This window comes from Lontra canadensis, unplaced genomic scaffold (genome assembly GCF_010015895.1).
Source record: "Lontra canadensis isolate GAN:19392208 unplaced genomic scaffold, GSC_riverotter_1.0 scaffold92, whole genome shotgun sequence".
Classification (NCBI taxonomy): Eukaryota; Metazoa; Chordata; class Mammalia; order Carnivora; family Mustelidae; genus Lontra; species Lontra canadensis.
Genome location: NW_022631086.1, coordinates 628,880 through 643,716, shown reverse-complemented (window position 1 = coordinate 643,716; position 14,837 = coordinate 628,880). Strand labels below are relative to the sequence as shown.

At 44.9% G+C, this 14,837-nt stretch overlaps 1 protein-coding gene across 4 annotated transcripts in view; it reads right to left on the bottom strand.

Annotated features, from left to right (window-relative positions):
• PLEKHG1 (pleckstrin homology and RhoGEF domain containing G1) overlaps positions 1-14,837 on the bottom strand; it is a 218,483-nt gene that overhangs the window by 24,200 nt on the left and 179,446 nt on the right. For all 4 annotated transcript variants that reach the window (XM_032836355.1, XM_032836354.1, XM_032836356.1 and 1 more), the window contains 6 exons: positions 11,696-11,742; positions 7,590-7,740; positions 4,188-4,319; positions 1,573-1,755; positions 1,394-1,489; positions 1,116-1,202 (listed from right to left, as the gene is read on the bottom strand). In XM_032836355.1, the coding sequence (XP_032692246.1) occupies positions 1,116-1,202; positions 1,394-1,489; positions 1,573-1,755; positions 4,188-4,319; positions 7,590-7,740; positions 11,696-11,742 (696 nt within the window). The remainder of the gene's footprint in view (positions 1-1,115; positions 1,203-1,393; positions 1,490-1,572; positions 1,756-4,187; positions 4,320-7,589; positions 7,741-11,695; positions 11,743-14,837) is intronic.

Here is a 14,837-nt window from a genome sequence, read left to right as displayed (position 1 = left end):
GGCTTGCTGATTCTTCTCCTTCCGCCAGCATCACTCCTTTAGCTCATTTATCACCCTGTCCCTGCAGTGACATGCTCAGAACACAGGGGAGATCATGCCAACCCCCTCCTCCACAGCCTTCAGTAGTTTCCTACCACCCACACAGTCAGACTCCTTGGTGTGTGCCTTTAGACACCTTCACAGCCCAGCGGACTGCCTTCCACTCCCCCAGCCTCACCGCCTGCTCCGTCTCCTGAGGACCCAGCCCTTCCACAGAGGCACCATCTGTGGGCTGGGAACAGGGTGCACCCACTCACATCTCCTTGTTTTTGTTTATGCTGTTCCCTCAGCTTGGGTTTCCTCTTCCTCCACTTGATAAAAACATTCCTCATCCTTCAAAACTGAGGTAGGTAAGAGGCATTTCCTTCCTTTCCCCATTCAACTGTAGTTGAACACTTTATCCTTCAGAATACTTGGCTTATACCTCTATTAATTCATCCTCTTTAGCAAAGAGTTTCTTGTTTATGTGGCTGGCTCTCTCATCGACAAATCCCTTCATAACTGAGTCTCTATCTTCTTTCCCTAGCATTCCCACAGAACCTAAGCTTGCTCTGATCACGATGGGTGCTTAGTGGATCTTTGAACACTTCTCACAAATGTATTCTACTCCTTCTCCCAAGATTTTCTTGTAGTCTTTTCCTTAATTTTAATTTGCTCAAGCCCCAAAACAAAATATACCAACGACAACAACAAAAACCTTTGGGGCACCTGGGTGGCTCAGTTGCTTCAGCGTCTGGTTCTTGGTTTTGGCTCAAGTCGTGATCTCAGGGTCCTGGAATCAAGCCCCGTGTCAGGCTCCAAGCTCAGCAGGGAGTCCCCTGGAAGACTCTCTCCCTCTCCCCCTGCCCCTACTTGTGCTCTCTCTCTCTAAAGTAAATTAATAAATATTAAAAAAAAAAAACCTTTGACAAGTTCCATATATGTGAATCTTCTTAATGTACCTGACGGGTTGAGTTGATCCCATCTGTATCCTCTCTATTTTCTTTATCTGGAAGGTGAACATTTATTCCAGGCAGGCTGCCTTCTGGGACTTGAATTCCTTCACATTTCCATGTTTGTTGACCTCATCGTCTTACCTTTGCCGGAATCTTGGCCGCATGGTTCTCCAGGATCAGCCTCTTCAGGTGCAGAACCCACAGGCGTTTGTCCTGCTGGGACTTAGCCTACCAGAAGGCAACGTGGACAGTCAGATGGCTTGTGCCTCCCCAAGACACAAGATTAGACCCTTTGATAACCCTCTGACAAGGTGGGAAACAGGCCTTGCGGCCAGAAGGCTCTGGAAAGGCTGGCCAACACACGGCGCTCCTCCTTCCCACGAGCGAGCCCCGCGAGGCCAGGAGGGCCCGGCTGTTACCTGAACTGTGTGCTGCAGCTTCGGGTTCTTATAGTGGAAGACGCTGAAGCTGAGTGGCTCCTTTGGAATCACTTCCACAAGCATGAGGTTGCCGCACTGCGCAGGACAGCAGAGAGAGGGTGAGGCATGCTCGGAAGAGAACGGAACAAACCACCCCCGCCCCCAGCACGCAGACCTACCAGGATGTGGGCTTTGTACGTGAACGTGTCGTCTCTTTTCTTTGTGATGAGCAGCAGCTTGTCAAAGAGGAAGAGCGTCCGCTCGTTCTTGGCGCGCTGGATGCGAAAGGTGCCTTCCAGCACCAGCTCCCCATAGCTGGTCAGGTCTGGCCCCTTCCAGTTAGTAAGCAGACTCTGTATCTCCTGAAAAAGTGACCATTCCGGGTGACTAAGCAAGGAGGTGGGAAGACGTGGCTGCAAGGACATGGTGGCCCATATGCAGACTCTCAAGAATGGGGCCTGACCATCTCTGATGGGCTCTAATAGATCTGTTTGGCGTCCAGTGGTGTCTAACGATCCATGACCTAAACCTACATATACGGGTGCTGCCACTTAAGGGTTAACAGAAATGAATCAAGTTGTTAATTGCTGAGTTGCCAATTACTTATTTCCATTCCTTGATAATCCTTTGCTAGGGCCGCTGACAACACTTAGGACTCTCAAAAACTGGGTAAAGAGGACACAGGTATGTGACCTTCTCTGAAAGGCATCTTTCTCTTGACATTCTCACCCACATTCTCTGCATAAAAACCTTCAGAGCTACTGACATGCAAACCTTCTTCCAGAAATTGAAATCCATACTACATACAAGTAACTCAGAACTAAGGGTGGTGAGAAGACACGGAAGATGCATCTTAGAAATTTCCTGGTATTAATCCCATTTGTTAGGGGAAAGGAAATGAAGTTCGTCACTACCACATTTTTAATGGCACTTGATAAATATCAACTGAGAACAGGACTTCGAAGTGTCTTTGGGATGTGCTGTATGTCCACACCAGTGTTTTTTAAGGAAGTGGATTTCTTACTGTTTTGAAAAATGAAAATATTCGCAAATAGCATTTAATTAAGCAGTCCAGCGGACAGCCCCAAATTTCACTGGTTGAAAGTAGAAATGGATAGGAATGGGGATAAAAGTCTGGGCCAGAGCCTGGTTTAGCAGCGTCTTCAGAATGCCAAACAGATTTCTAAGATGTGAAAAACCAACCAGTCATTTAGCCATTTCTGAATATGCGATGGATGTTATGTCCACAGAACATGCGGCTGACGACACACGAAAGCTTTTCTGACTATTCTAAAAACCAGACATGGCCTGGAAGACTAGAATGTCACCTTCGCTCGATTTCTGAGCATCAATTACTTCATACTACACTCTGGCTGCCTATAGATGAATCCTAGAGTTTTGTTTTGATTTTTGAGCTCAATAATGTATCTTTTTTCTTGAGTTGGGCATAGGGGCTCCACACAGCATGGAGTCACTCTGGACTTTCATGTCTCACTCCAGGGACACAGAGGAGCCTGTGACCAGCTTCCAGGCCCACATGACCTTTTGTTTTTATTTTTTTTAATTTAAAAAAATTTATATGAAAATTTAAAATTTTGGCACAATCAGGGGTGGGGGAGGAGCAGAGGGAGAGGGAGAAGCAGATTCCCAGATGAGCAGGAGCCTGACACGGGGCTTGGTCTCAGGACCCTGAGATCAAGACCTGAGTTGAAGGTAGATGGTTCACTGACTAAACCACCCAGGTGCCCCAACCTTTTGTTTTTATTTTTATTTAAGATTTTATTTATTTATTTGACAGAGAGAGAGAGAGAGAGAGAGAGAGCGCATGCACAGCAAAGGGAGCGAGAGAAACAGACTCCTAGCTGAACAGGGAGCCAGACATGGGACTCGATCCTAGGACCCTGGGATCATGACCTGAACCAAAGGCAGACGCTCAACAGACTATGCCACCCAGGTGCCCCGACCTTTTGTTTTTAAATAGTGAACCTGGGACATGATCGTTGAGTTAGCATTTATCAAATGTCTCTGAGGATTTAGGGTCTAAAACACTGGTGCTGGAAAGAGGCTTAGCAAATCTCTCGTCTGTCTTATTTTAGAAATGAGGACTCTAACATACACTGGTGAGCCTCGTCCCAAATGGAGCGGGAGAGAACCTGCGTCCAGACTTAGCTCTCCTTTCTCTGAGTCCCTGTCCCACACCACACATGTACCAACCCACAGTTCTGCATTTACTAGGGAGACAGGAAGTAAGACTCAAAACCCTTCCAACAGCTTAGAGAAAGTTGCTTCCAAGAAGAAGGATGTATTTGTAATTAACACAAGCTAAGGGTGCCGGAGACTCCAACTTCTAACCTGGGTAACTGAAGGGGCTATGAACAAACTATTCGTTTAAAGTTATAATGTAATTTCTCTTAAATAACACCTTAAACAGTGATCAAATTAGCCACGTCCTCATCTTCCTTCAAGGAGACCTCCAATGAAGACGGTGGAGGAAATGGAATACTTGAGCAGCCTTAGAATCTGATTTGGAAAATGGTAGGGGCACCTGGGGGGCTCAGTGGGTTGAGTGTCTGCCTTCGGCTCAGGTCATGATCCCAGGATCTTTCGATCAAGTCCTGCATCAGGCTTCCTGCTCAGTGGGGAGCTGGCTTCTCCCTCTCTCTCTGCCGCTCTCCCCTGCACCTGCTCGTGCTCTCTCTCTCAAATAAATAAATACAATCTTTTAAAAAAAGAAAGAAAATGGTAACAAGTCCATGCCCTGCAGCACCGCCAGGCACCACCGTCTCAAGTTCACCTGCAACCGGACCGCGTGCTCATGCTTCCTCTTCATGTCGTTGATGTGCCAGGCCACTCGCTGCATCGTGTCAATAGCATCAAGCACCACGTCGTAGCCTTCGGTGTCCTTGTCAAGGTGATTTTCTATTTCCTTTAAAAAAAAAAAAAGACAACTATTTTCACTTTTTTCTTGTATAGCCAGTGACACACACGATGAGTTCCCCGAATTTCACTTTTGCCTCTACTTACACGCTACCATCATGCCTTAAGAACCTGAGATAGTTTACCAGAACAGACTTGCAACAAAATGGTAAAATGGGAATGAAAATGGGGGGAGTGGATTAGAATTTCATGACAAGGAAGATAAAAGAAAACACTATATGGTCCATTAAGTCTCGTAAGGATGCAACATTTACAATAGATACAAGAGTTGCTATTACGTTTGGAGACTTTGGAGTTTCCTGGTGGCCAATGGTAATAGAGTTCTCACCCTTACAGGATAGAAAACATACTTTCCTTTTCCTCCCAGAGGAAATATAATATGTAACACAGGACTATGTAACAGACTGAACCACAGAGTGGACGCTATCTTTATTTTTTATTTTATTTTTTTAAAAGACTTTATTTATTTATTTGACAGAGAGAGATCACAAGTAGGCAGAGAGGCAGGCTTAGAGAGAGGAAGGGAAGCAGGCTCCCTGCTAAGCAGAGAGCCTGACGTGGGACTCGATCCCAGGACCCTGAGATCATGACCCCAGCCGAAGGCAGCGGCTTAACCCACTGAGCCACCCAGCCGCCCTGGACACTTCTTCAAAAGTATGTGTATAGCAAGTGACTTTCCTTGTAGTCAAGGCTTTAAAGCCCCAAATGAAGTTCATGAAATACAAGCCTTCAGAGTATTGAGAATGATCTCATGGTTCACGTATTCTCCGGCGATCAGCGCTCAGGTCAGCCCTGGAGTTCTACAACCCAAGGGACACGACAGGGACATGAGCTCTGCTCTAATTCTTTCCAGCACAGAAGACACATGTCCCTAGACCCCTCAACAACCTATGGAGAGGGACTGTTGTATCATTTATTTTTATTTCATTCTTTATCTACTCAATAGTAATGACCAGAGAGCTAGGGGTCAATAAATGCTTATTAAGTTGGTGCTCTATCTTCTTAAAACAGTAACAGTAACCTATACAAATATGTAAAACAATAAGAAGATATTATAGTCAATTAGATCATTTCTGGGACATCAATGATGTACATAATCATTAAGCCAAAGGATGGAGGTTGAATCTTATGGTAGCTTATGAAGGTTAGTTCCATTATTTTATAATCCTACTTTGTAAATCTCTGTTTGCTTTTACTACATACTCAAGTTTTCCATCTAGCTAGAAACTGGGAAGGAATTCGCATTTGCTTCCCACACTCAGACCCAGCTGTTAGAAAGGCCCTATGAAACTATACCACTAAAATGACAGCTCTCAGGTAAGCTCCAGATCTATAGCAGATTAGAAAAAATACTAATTTCTTCTTCTGGTCTAAGACGCAGTCCTGTCCAACAACAGACAGACTCCCGAGTACAGAGTGTTTTCCTGTGCAAACCTTCATGGATGGCTACACAGCTTTGAAGTGATGTAAACGACACAGAAGGAGCCCTCTAAATCACCCTTCAAAGCAAAAATACTTCAAAGGCAACCAGAAGTTAGTTTTTGATTAATCTAACCACCGTTCTTCATTACCAGTTGTTATGCACGGAATGCTTGTGTCCCCCCCACCCCGCCAAAGCCACATGTTGAAATCCTAACCCCCCATTGTGCTGGTCTTAGGACGTGGGGCCGTTGGGAGGTAATCGGGTCATGAGGATGGAGCCCTCACGGAGGGGATTAGTGCTCTCATAGACCTCTCTTGCCTCTTTCTACCTCATAAGGAAGTGAGAATACAACCCAGGCAGCAAAATCATAAGAACTTGACCAGACTGGTGCCTTGATCTTGGCCTTCCCATGTCTAAATTGTGAGAGATAACTGTTTGCTGTTGAAGCCACCCAGGCTATGGGATTTTCTTATCGCAACCTAATCCAAGACACCAGTTCTTAATTTAGAGGGTAAGAGCTATGCTTCCCTATCAATTGTCTTTTTGTAAGGATCTTGACTTGCTGTGTCTCCCATGCTTAAGTGACTGTTATCTTAGGCTTTGCTTTTGATTGATGGCTGCCTAACTATCTAGAAGGCTATGTTTAGAGATCACTGAGACACACTAGTCTTAAACGCCATATTAGTACTGTCCTGGAGAGATTTTTCCTGGGTCAGATATGATGTCAGCATTACCTGGACACTGGTTTAGCAAATTAATCCCACTAATCTAAGGGGTCATGGGTATTAATTTAACAATTAAAATGATATCCCTGGTGCGGCTTCACAGGACACCAGATTCTCCAAACATGAGCCACCTGGCCAAAGGGACAAAGCTGAGAAATTTCTAGTAAAGTTGGACCATAAGCGTTGTTAAAATTGTTGATGTGTGTGAACAGAGCAAATCTGGAATGATTATCCAAGTTGGAAACCTGGAATCATTTAAAAAGAGATACATATAAATTACAGGCTTGGTGATACAGATAAGAGCTCTGGATTAAAGTCATAAGATTTTAATGTAGTATGATCAAGCAATAAAACAAAGCAATAGCTCACTTTTATGGACTGCCTGTGAGGTACAGTGAACATGGACAATTTACAGGATTGGAACCCAGAGCCTAGCCTCTAAGCACCACGCTAGGTCCTCCTTGTGTTATAAGGGCACTCCAATCCTATTAACCCAACAGGAATGACTTGTGAGAAAACTTTTCACCAATTTTACCAACTTCCTTAGAGAGAAGACAAGAGAATGTGAGAGCTACGTCTACCGTTGTTTCTAAAGCCTCCTTCATTGTATACAAATCACGGAAATGCAATCAATGCGATGGCGCCGTGCTAAGCCCCGCTCAAATCATTCATCACACTAGTCATCTGGCTTCTCCTCTTTCGGCTCCTTCTCTTTGCTTGTACAAAAGCCAGTCTGTGACAGATGGCGCCCCTGCCCAACTGGCTACTGAGTCTAGGCTCGTGGAGATAAAACACACAGAAATCTGCTTCTCATTAAGGTGAGAGCTCTCTGCCTGAAACCATCCACTGCCCAGAATGAGGCACTCCTAAGCCCTATCAGAATCAGAGCTAAAATGAATCTTTTCACTTGGCTGTTGTCAATGAGGCTGCAGACCCAGAATATAAATATCTCTAATTCCTCAAAGCAGATTAGTCCGTTGTAAAGTACGAGTGTGGAAAACGTTTCCATATGTCCACAGCCTTTTCTGATCGTTTTTCCCCCTCAGCGTAATAGATCTGTGCACCGAATCGCCATCCCCTGGAACGTAGTCAAGGGCAGGCAGAAACTTACGTGTAAGAGGAGATGATATTTGAGAATCCGCTGAACTGGCTTCAAGAGATAGGACCCCAGAGGCAGTGAGTGTTTCAGAGTTTCCTGACGTTCCCGGAAGAACTTGGCCACCATCTTGTTCCGCATGCACTCCGTCAGCACAGCCACTGACCTGTGAAAACGATCCACGTTTTTATCTGAACTGTAGTCATAAGATGGGTATTCAAGTTTTACATGCCCTAAAGCACGTAAGGGAGAAACAGAGCTATATTTAGACTAAAATGCCCCTGGACAAATTAGAAAAAGGTGTCTCTTTGGGTGGATGGATTAGAAAAGAGCACTAGAGAAAGCTGGTTGCATGTGGACATATGGCTTCTAAGCAGCAAGCTCCTCCTCCCTTCTAGGGAAGCAGTCCCCAGTCACGACACATGCTTGGCCAAAAGGGGATCTGAGTCGGGTGATAGCCCCTGGTTGCTTCCCATGTGGGTACTGGTGCAGTGCTGGAACCGCCCATCCGTATTCGGTCTCCACAGGTCAGACTGCAAGGAGGGGGCACCTCTGTACCAGGAAAAAGGAGCTCCTTCTTTAGGAGAGCCAGCCCCGTGCTAGACATCTGTCACCCCTTTTGCTGGTTGCCTTTGTAGAAATCACAAACTGCCGGACACTCTGTGCAGAGCTTTGGAGAATGTGGCTCATAGGTTAACTCCCCTTGGAGAATCTTTGAACAGATCCCTCTAAAGAGAGTTTCTGAAACAACGAGAGAACCTTACTTCTTAGGGAGTGTGCCTCAGTGGACTAGGAAAGTGGGTCAGAGTTCCTTCTGCATCCCAGCTCCCCCAAAGGTGGTAAGTATAGCCCCCTAACACCCCAGGGGAATAATCAAAACAGTGTTCGTATCTTGTACATGAAAGCCAGTGAGCTTGTGGAGTCTCATACACACATGTAAATTAAAATCATATGGTCTCGTAACTTAGAAGAAAGCAGGTGGAAGTGATTTCGGCCCCTCTCTCCCCAAGTCAGTAATATGTTTCCAGGATTAATTTAGAAAATTAGAGCCAAACAACAAAATAAGAGTCCTTGGAAGGAAGTGAGATGGAGGTCTCCTAATGAACCTATTAGAATTGCTTTTGTGCCCATGTGCTTTGAGAATTATCTGTCCAAATGGGTTTAGTTCCTCCAGAAGCTGATATTTCAAAACGACTCCTTATCATGTAGCTGAGGGTCTTTATGAAGGTTCTTTCAGAGCCAGAACTGGCTGCCCAGTTGTCCTTTGGCCAGCTGATGGCTTCAGCTCCTGCCCAAGGACAGGACACCTGCAACAGACTGGGAGGCGCTCACTGAACTCTGGGCTCAGGGCCCAGGGAGACAGCTGAGGACAATGACCTGACAGGGCCTGGGCCCCTCCTTGGGGAAAGGAAGAAGGGCTTGTGTCTCTTCCAGCGAAACTGCTGGGGCGTGACTGGTATGAAGAAGGTGGACATCTGTCAAGGTGTGCTGGCGACATTCAGTATCTCTAGCCTGGATCCAAGGGGAGAAGAAATGTTGTCAGATGGGCTGTGACGGCCGGCACTCTTAGCTTGGTAAGACAGTGGGGGGACAGCAGACCGGGGCTTCAGAAAGCAAACTGGAGACGGGCCAAGAGCAAAATATTTTTCTGTGAATATGAAAATCACACAACAGGGCAAGAACCTGCTTCCCTAAGTGTGATTTGCGAGCATCTCTCAGCTAACTTGTTTCTTTCCTTCCTCAAAGTTGAAGATACACAATAAAAAAGAAAAGAAAACATGAAAATACTGTAAAACCCAAAATAGAAAACACTTCCTCTCCAGGAGACTGGTCTTAACTCTCCTCCCTGGGACTTCCTACTCTCTTCTTTTTCTTTATCTTTTTTTTTTTTTTTAAGATTTTATTTATTTATTTGAGAGAGAATGATAGAGAGCACAAGAGGGGGGAAGGTCAGCAGGAGAAGCAAACTTGCTGCTGAGCAGAGAGCTTGAGGTGGGACCCCATCCCGGCACTCCAGGATCATGACCTGAGCCGAAGGCAGTTGCTTAACCAACTGAGCCACCCAGACGCTCCTTCCTACTCCTTTCTCTCATGTATCTTTAGCTTCTAGGACACACAATTAAGTCCATACCACATTAATTTGTCTTTGTTGATTTGGTCTTCCCTAACATCCTATCCACGACTGCATTTAGTTGAGTCTGATGCTCAAAAAACCCTAAAAGTTGCTAGAAGGCTAGGATATTAGTTCCCATTTCCTGCCAATGCATAGCGGGCTTGGGACCAGACTCCCTGGTGCTCTCACATGAACTATTCTGCCTGTCCTTTGACCCTGAAGCAGCCTTTGTTTTGTACTCTCCTTTCTTATTACTAAGTCCGAAAACTCTTCTTAATATAAACTTCCCAAATTGTAAATTCAGAAGTCGTTTCTTCAGATGACTTATGTATCATGAAACTTCTGCTGACATATTCCCCCAGGCAAGCCCTTCCAGTGTCTCCCACACTGATAATGGGGTCCAGAAATGGGTTGATTCTTCAGAGTTTGAATGTTTTTGTTTTTGTTCTGTTTTCCTTTCCCTTTGGAGTGGAGTGGAGACGTTGAGGGCCGAGTCTGTGGTTTCTCAGGAGCAGGACGTGGTGCCATGTTGGATTTTAGCTTCCAGTTCACGGGATTTGGTTGAGGCATCCGACAGTTTTTTTGCTGCCTTCAGCACAGAGGTGGAAACCACTACTGTAGAAGAGATCATTGCTTAAGTGAAGCTGTGTAAACTCCGGGTATGTCTACTGATAAGGATATGCTGATAGCTGTACCAATTTGCATGTGGGTTTTTGTGGTTTTTCTTTGGTTTTTAGGGAAACCTGGGAAAAGTACGGTTGGCCACTAACCAAATACATCCCCACAGCACAACATCCTGACCAGTGTTTAGAGAGGAAGACTACAATCTTCAGTGGAAAGTATTTGTACATAAGTCTCGGCCTCTGGCTTCATGCCTTTGGGTCCAAATTGGCTTTCTGGGGCCACTTCTGAGCAGGCATTCCATTTGTTGCTCCCTGCTGTGGTAGCTGTGGGGGTGGGGAGGGCAGCCTGCGGGTGGATCCTGCCACCCCCTTTAGACTTACAGACATGTTTCCACCAAGACAGACAACAGAGTAGGTCACTCTTATCTTCCCGGCTGGTCCCTTAAGAGAACGACTCAAGTTCTGCTGAGAAACTTAACAAGGATGTAGTAGCATGAGGTCCGAGGTTGGAGAAATCTCCATTAAAATCCCAGTTTGGCCACTCATGACCTATGTGGCCCTTATAAAATCAGCAAACTGTGGGAGTCTAGGTTCCTTTGTGCATACATTGGGTTGGGACAGGGTGACGATGAGGAAGCAATCATTGAGAACCTATCCTCGCGTGCCTGCACTGGGACGCATGCTTCGGTTTTCTGGAATCCTTTGACATCTCTGGATTATTGTGCAAGTTAAATTCAAAAACATTTTTCACTGGTAGCATTTAACACAGTGATTAGGACTCAAGAAATACTCAATCAAAGTTTTTTGCTGAAAAAAAGAAATGATGACATTGACCTTTGGCCTGGCTCCATTACTGAAATGGTCATGATATTGTCTGTACGACATTCCCTCAACTGCCCTCCTGTGTGGCTCCCCAGATCAGCAAAACTGAAGCCATGATCCAGGGGAGACGAGAAGTCCTTTTTACATAGTTCTCAGAGCTTCTATAGGAAAAATATTAGATAATTTATCCCCAGCTAGATTATATAAACTCATTCTATGTGCCTCTCAAATTCTTCAAAGCGTGCCATGCGGCAAGGGGGGGGGAACAGGCAAGAATTCGAGCTGAACACAACCGGTTCACTTAGTTTTCCCCTGAAGGATGCCTCCCGATCTTTTTAGTCTCTTGCACAACGTCCTTCCCACTGGCTCTGCCGGGAGTCCCTCAGCTGAATGGCTCCCCACCTGGGTACCCCGTCAGCCATTCTCAGCATGCCATGAGACCTCCCCATGGCATTCAGTGCCGTGCTGGGTGCAGACCACCTGCCACCAGCACACACTGGACCCCTCAACCTGACTCTGGATGCAAATGCCCGGAGGCACTACTGCTTATGGCCAATGTGTACCTTGGGTAGTTGGTGCAGTACTGCGTGTAGATGTGGAACTCTTCACTCTGCAAGGACACAAAAGAGACTTTCAGAGGCAAAACAGCACAGGCATCAATAGGCATTTAAAAATAATAAAAAAGAAATATTGTTCCTAACCATAAACTGGGCTCTCTCATCACGCAGGCCCATCTGAGCCCCCGTGGCAATTACCTATGCCTTTTTATCTACCTTGGTTCGTCTTAGAATCCCCCTACACTTGAACTCACTGGAGGTCAACAGACACTTGCTGAGCACCTGCTGTGTTAGGTGAATCTGAAGGTGAGAAGGAAAAGGAGGAAAGTAAGGTTTCTGCCCCAGGTACTTATAGTCCTCCAGTGGATTTACAAAGGGAAAGAGAAATAGAGGTAGATAATTTAATTATGGTGGTAAGAACATATGTTCTTACATATGTGCAGGGCACAACACAAGAAAACCGCCATATACTTTCAGGCCTTTGTAGATACAATTACCTCTGCCCACTGTCTTTCCCACCGCTTGCACTGGATAGCTGCTATGTGTCCTTTGACATTGAACTGAGGCTTTGTTTCCTCCAAGGAGCCTCCCTGGAGCTTGGGCAGAGCCAACTGCTCCTACTCTAGGCTTCCACAACACCCAGATCTCTGGCAGCGTTTACCAAAGGACAGTGACCTTTTCTCTGCACCTGTGTCTCCCGCTCTAGGCGGTGAGTTCCTGCAAGGTGGGGCCGTGCCGTGCTCATCTGGCACAAACTGCTCGCTGAACCGTGGAATACCTCTTTTCTACCAAACTGAAAATTATTTGAGAGCAGGATTCATTGTTCTTGTAAACTTGAACATGGAATTACAGTATGAAAAAGAGACATTAGGTTAATTGGTGATATTTCATACTCTGCTCTTTTTACTTCTTTTTTAAAATTTTTAAAAAGATTTTATTTGACAGAGAGAGAGATCCCAAGTAGGCAGAGAGGCAGGCAGAGAGAGAGGGGGAGGCAGGCTCCCCGCTGAGCAGAGAGCCCAATGCGGGGCTCGATCCCAGGACCCTGAGATCATGACCTAAGCTGAAGGCAGAGGCTTAACCCACTGAGCCACCAAGGCGCCCCTCTTTTTTGTTTTTTTAAGCTACTTCATGCTAGGTTCACACATGACTCCAAGAGAGTGATTTTTTTTTTTTGTAATTTTAACGCTTTAATTTTTTTCTTATTTAAAAGGAATGTCTACTTAGAATCCTTTCTGTTCACTTAACTAGGATTGGATTTAAAATATTGTATTATAAAGTCTCCAGTATACATATAAAAGTCGAGAGGGTGGTATAAGGAATCACCAAGTATCCATCACTTGACCTCAACAGTAACTCATGATCTCCACCCACATACTCCCGTTTCCCCATCCCTCGGATGCAAATTCTAGACATCAGATCATTGCACTTATCTCCAGTATATATCTCCAGTATAAGCACTTTTACAAAGAAGCATCACCACAATGCCATTATCACATTTAAATAATTCCACAATATGAATATTCAACAGTCACTATGCAAATGTCCTGTCTTCTTAATTTTCCTTTTTTTAAATAGTTGGCCTATTTGGTTTGGAGTCCAAATAACTCCACAGAGCAACCGCTTGGTATCTCTTAAGACTCTTCTAATCTACAAATTCCTTCCTTTATCCTCTTTCCCCTTGCAATTTAGTTGAAGAAACCAGAAGGTTTGTCCTATAGAGTTTCTTGTGGTCTGCTTTGCCGGCTTTATCCCTATAGTTTCCTTTCATATGTTCCCCTGTACTGGTGTGGTTCAAGGGAGGTGTAAATAGATCAGATTCTAGAGTTTGGCCAGAATACACCATAACTGTATTGTGCTTCCATCAGGAGGCCCAGAACATCTGGCCATCTCTCTTTCTGTGATGTTGACCACCACTGGTCATTGTGGCCTGACCCATTAATTCATTGGGAGCTACCAGATGATGACTATCTCTGACTCCACTATTCCTTCCTCATTCACTAGCCAGAATCCTTCCAAAAAAAGGAACTTCCTTCTATTAACTGTGACGCTACAGTGTATAGTTGGTATGGGAAAGGCAGGATGAAGGCTCGATTCTTTTCCTTCATTTTCTTTTCTTTCTTTTTTTTTTTAAAGATTTTATTTATTTATTTGACAAAAAGAGAGATCACAAGTAGGCAGAGAGGCAGGCAGAGAGAGAGGGGGAGGCAGGCTCCCTGCGGAGCAGAGAGCCCAATGCGGGGCTCGATCCCAGGACCCTGGGATCATGACCCGAGCTGAAGACAAGGTTTAACCCACTGAGCCACCCAGGCGCCCCTTCCTTCATTTTCAAGATAACACATTGGTTCTCTAGCAACCACTTTGGGTTTTTTAAGCACCGTGATTCATGAATATAAACATATTTAGCGGGGTTCCGTTATTTTTCATTAATTATCTTTACTGATGCTGAAATGACCCCGCTTGGGCCAGCAGGAGCCTCTTCTTTCTATTCATGACCTGATGTACAGAAGCCAGAATGTCTTTGTTTTCTGGAATGACAAGATGTTCCAGATCACCTTGTACATTTCCTGCCCCACACTCTTTCTTCACGGGGCCCTGATTCCTTTTGAGTGCAAGCAGTGTCTGGAGACCACAGTCAGGGTATTAGAGATGGTCTCACCACTGGGTTAATCATTGTTTCTAGGCCCTTTCAGTGGACAGAGTTAGGAAGATGGTGTTTTTTTAAACATGAAGTACATTCTTGGTTGAAACGTGCAATTCAATTCGGGATTACAGTGTTTTTAATTAGCGTCATGCTTACCCTATGTTTTCTGTCTCCTACGAAATCCAGATCAATGACGCGAACATAAACACTCACTTGCTTTATCCCACAATTCACTCGATTTCAGTATAATAATACAAACACCACCATATCTGATATCATTACTGACAACGGTTAAAAATGCATTTGCTGTGTTTTCTCCAGTGTCTATTTTAAAATCAACAGGGATTTCTTCTGTGTGATTATGCCACAAAGTGGCTGTATCAGTACACTCAGCATTTTGCTTTCAATTTTTGGAGACTGCCTTTTAAACTTTAGCTTTATAATGATGAAAAATAATAATTACATGGTTTCAGGGTCAACTCTATAAGAAAATGCATATTCAAA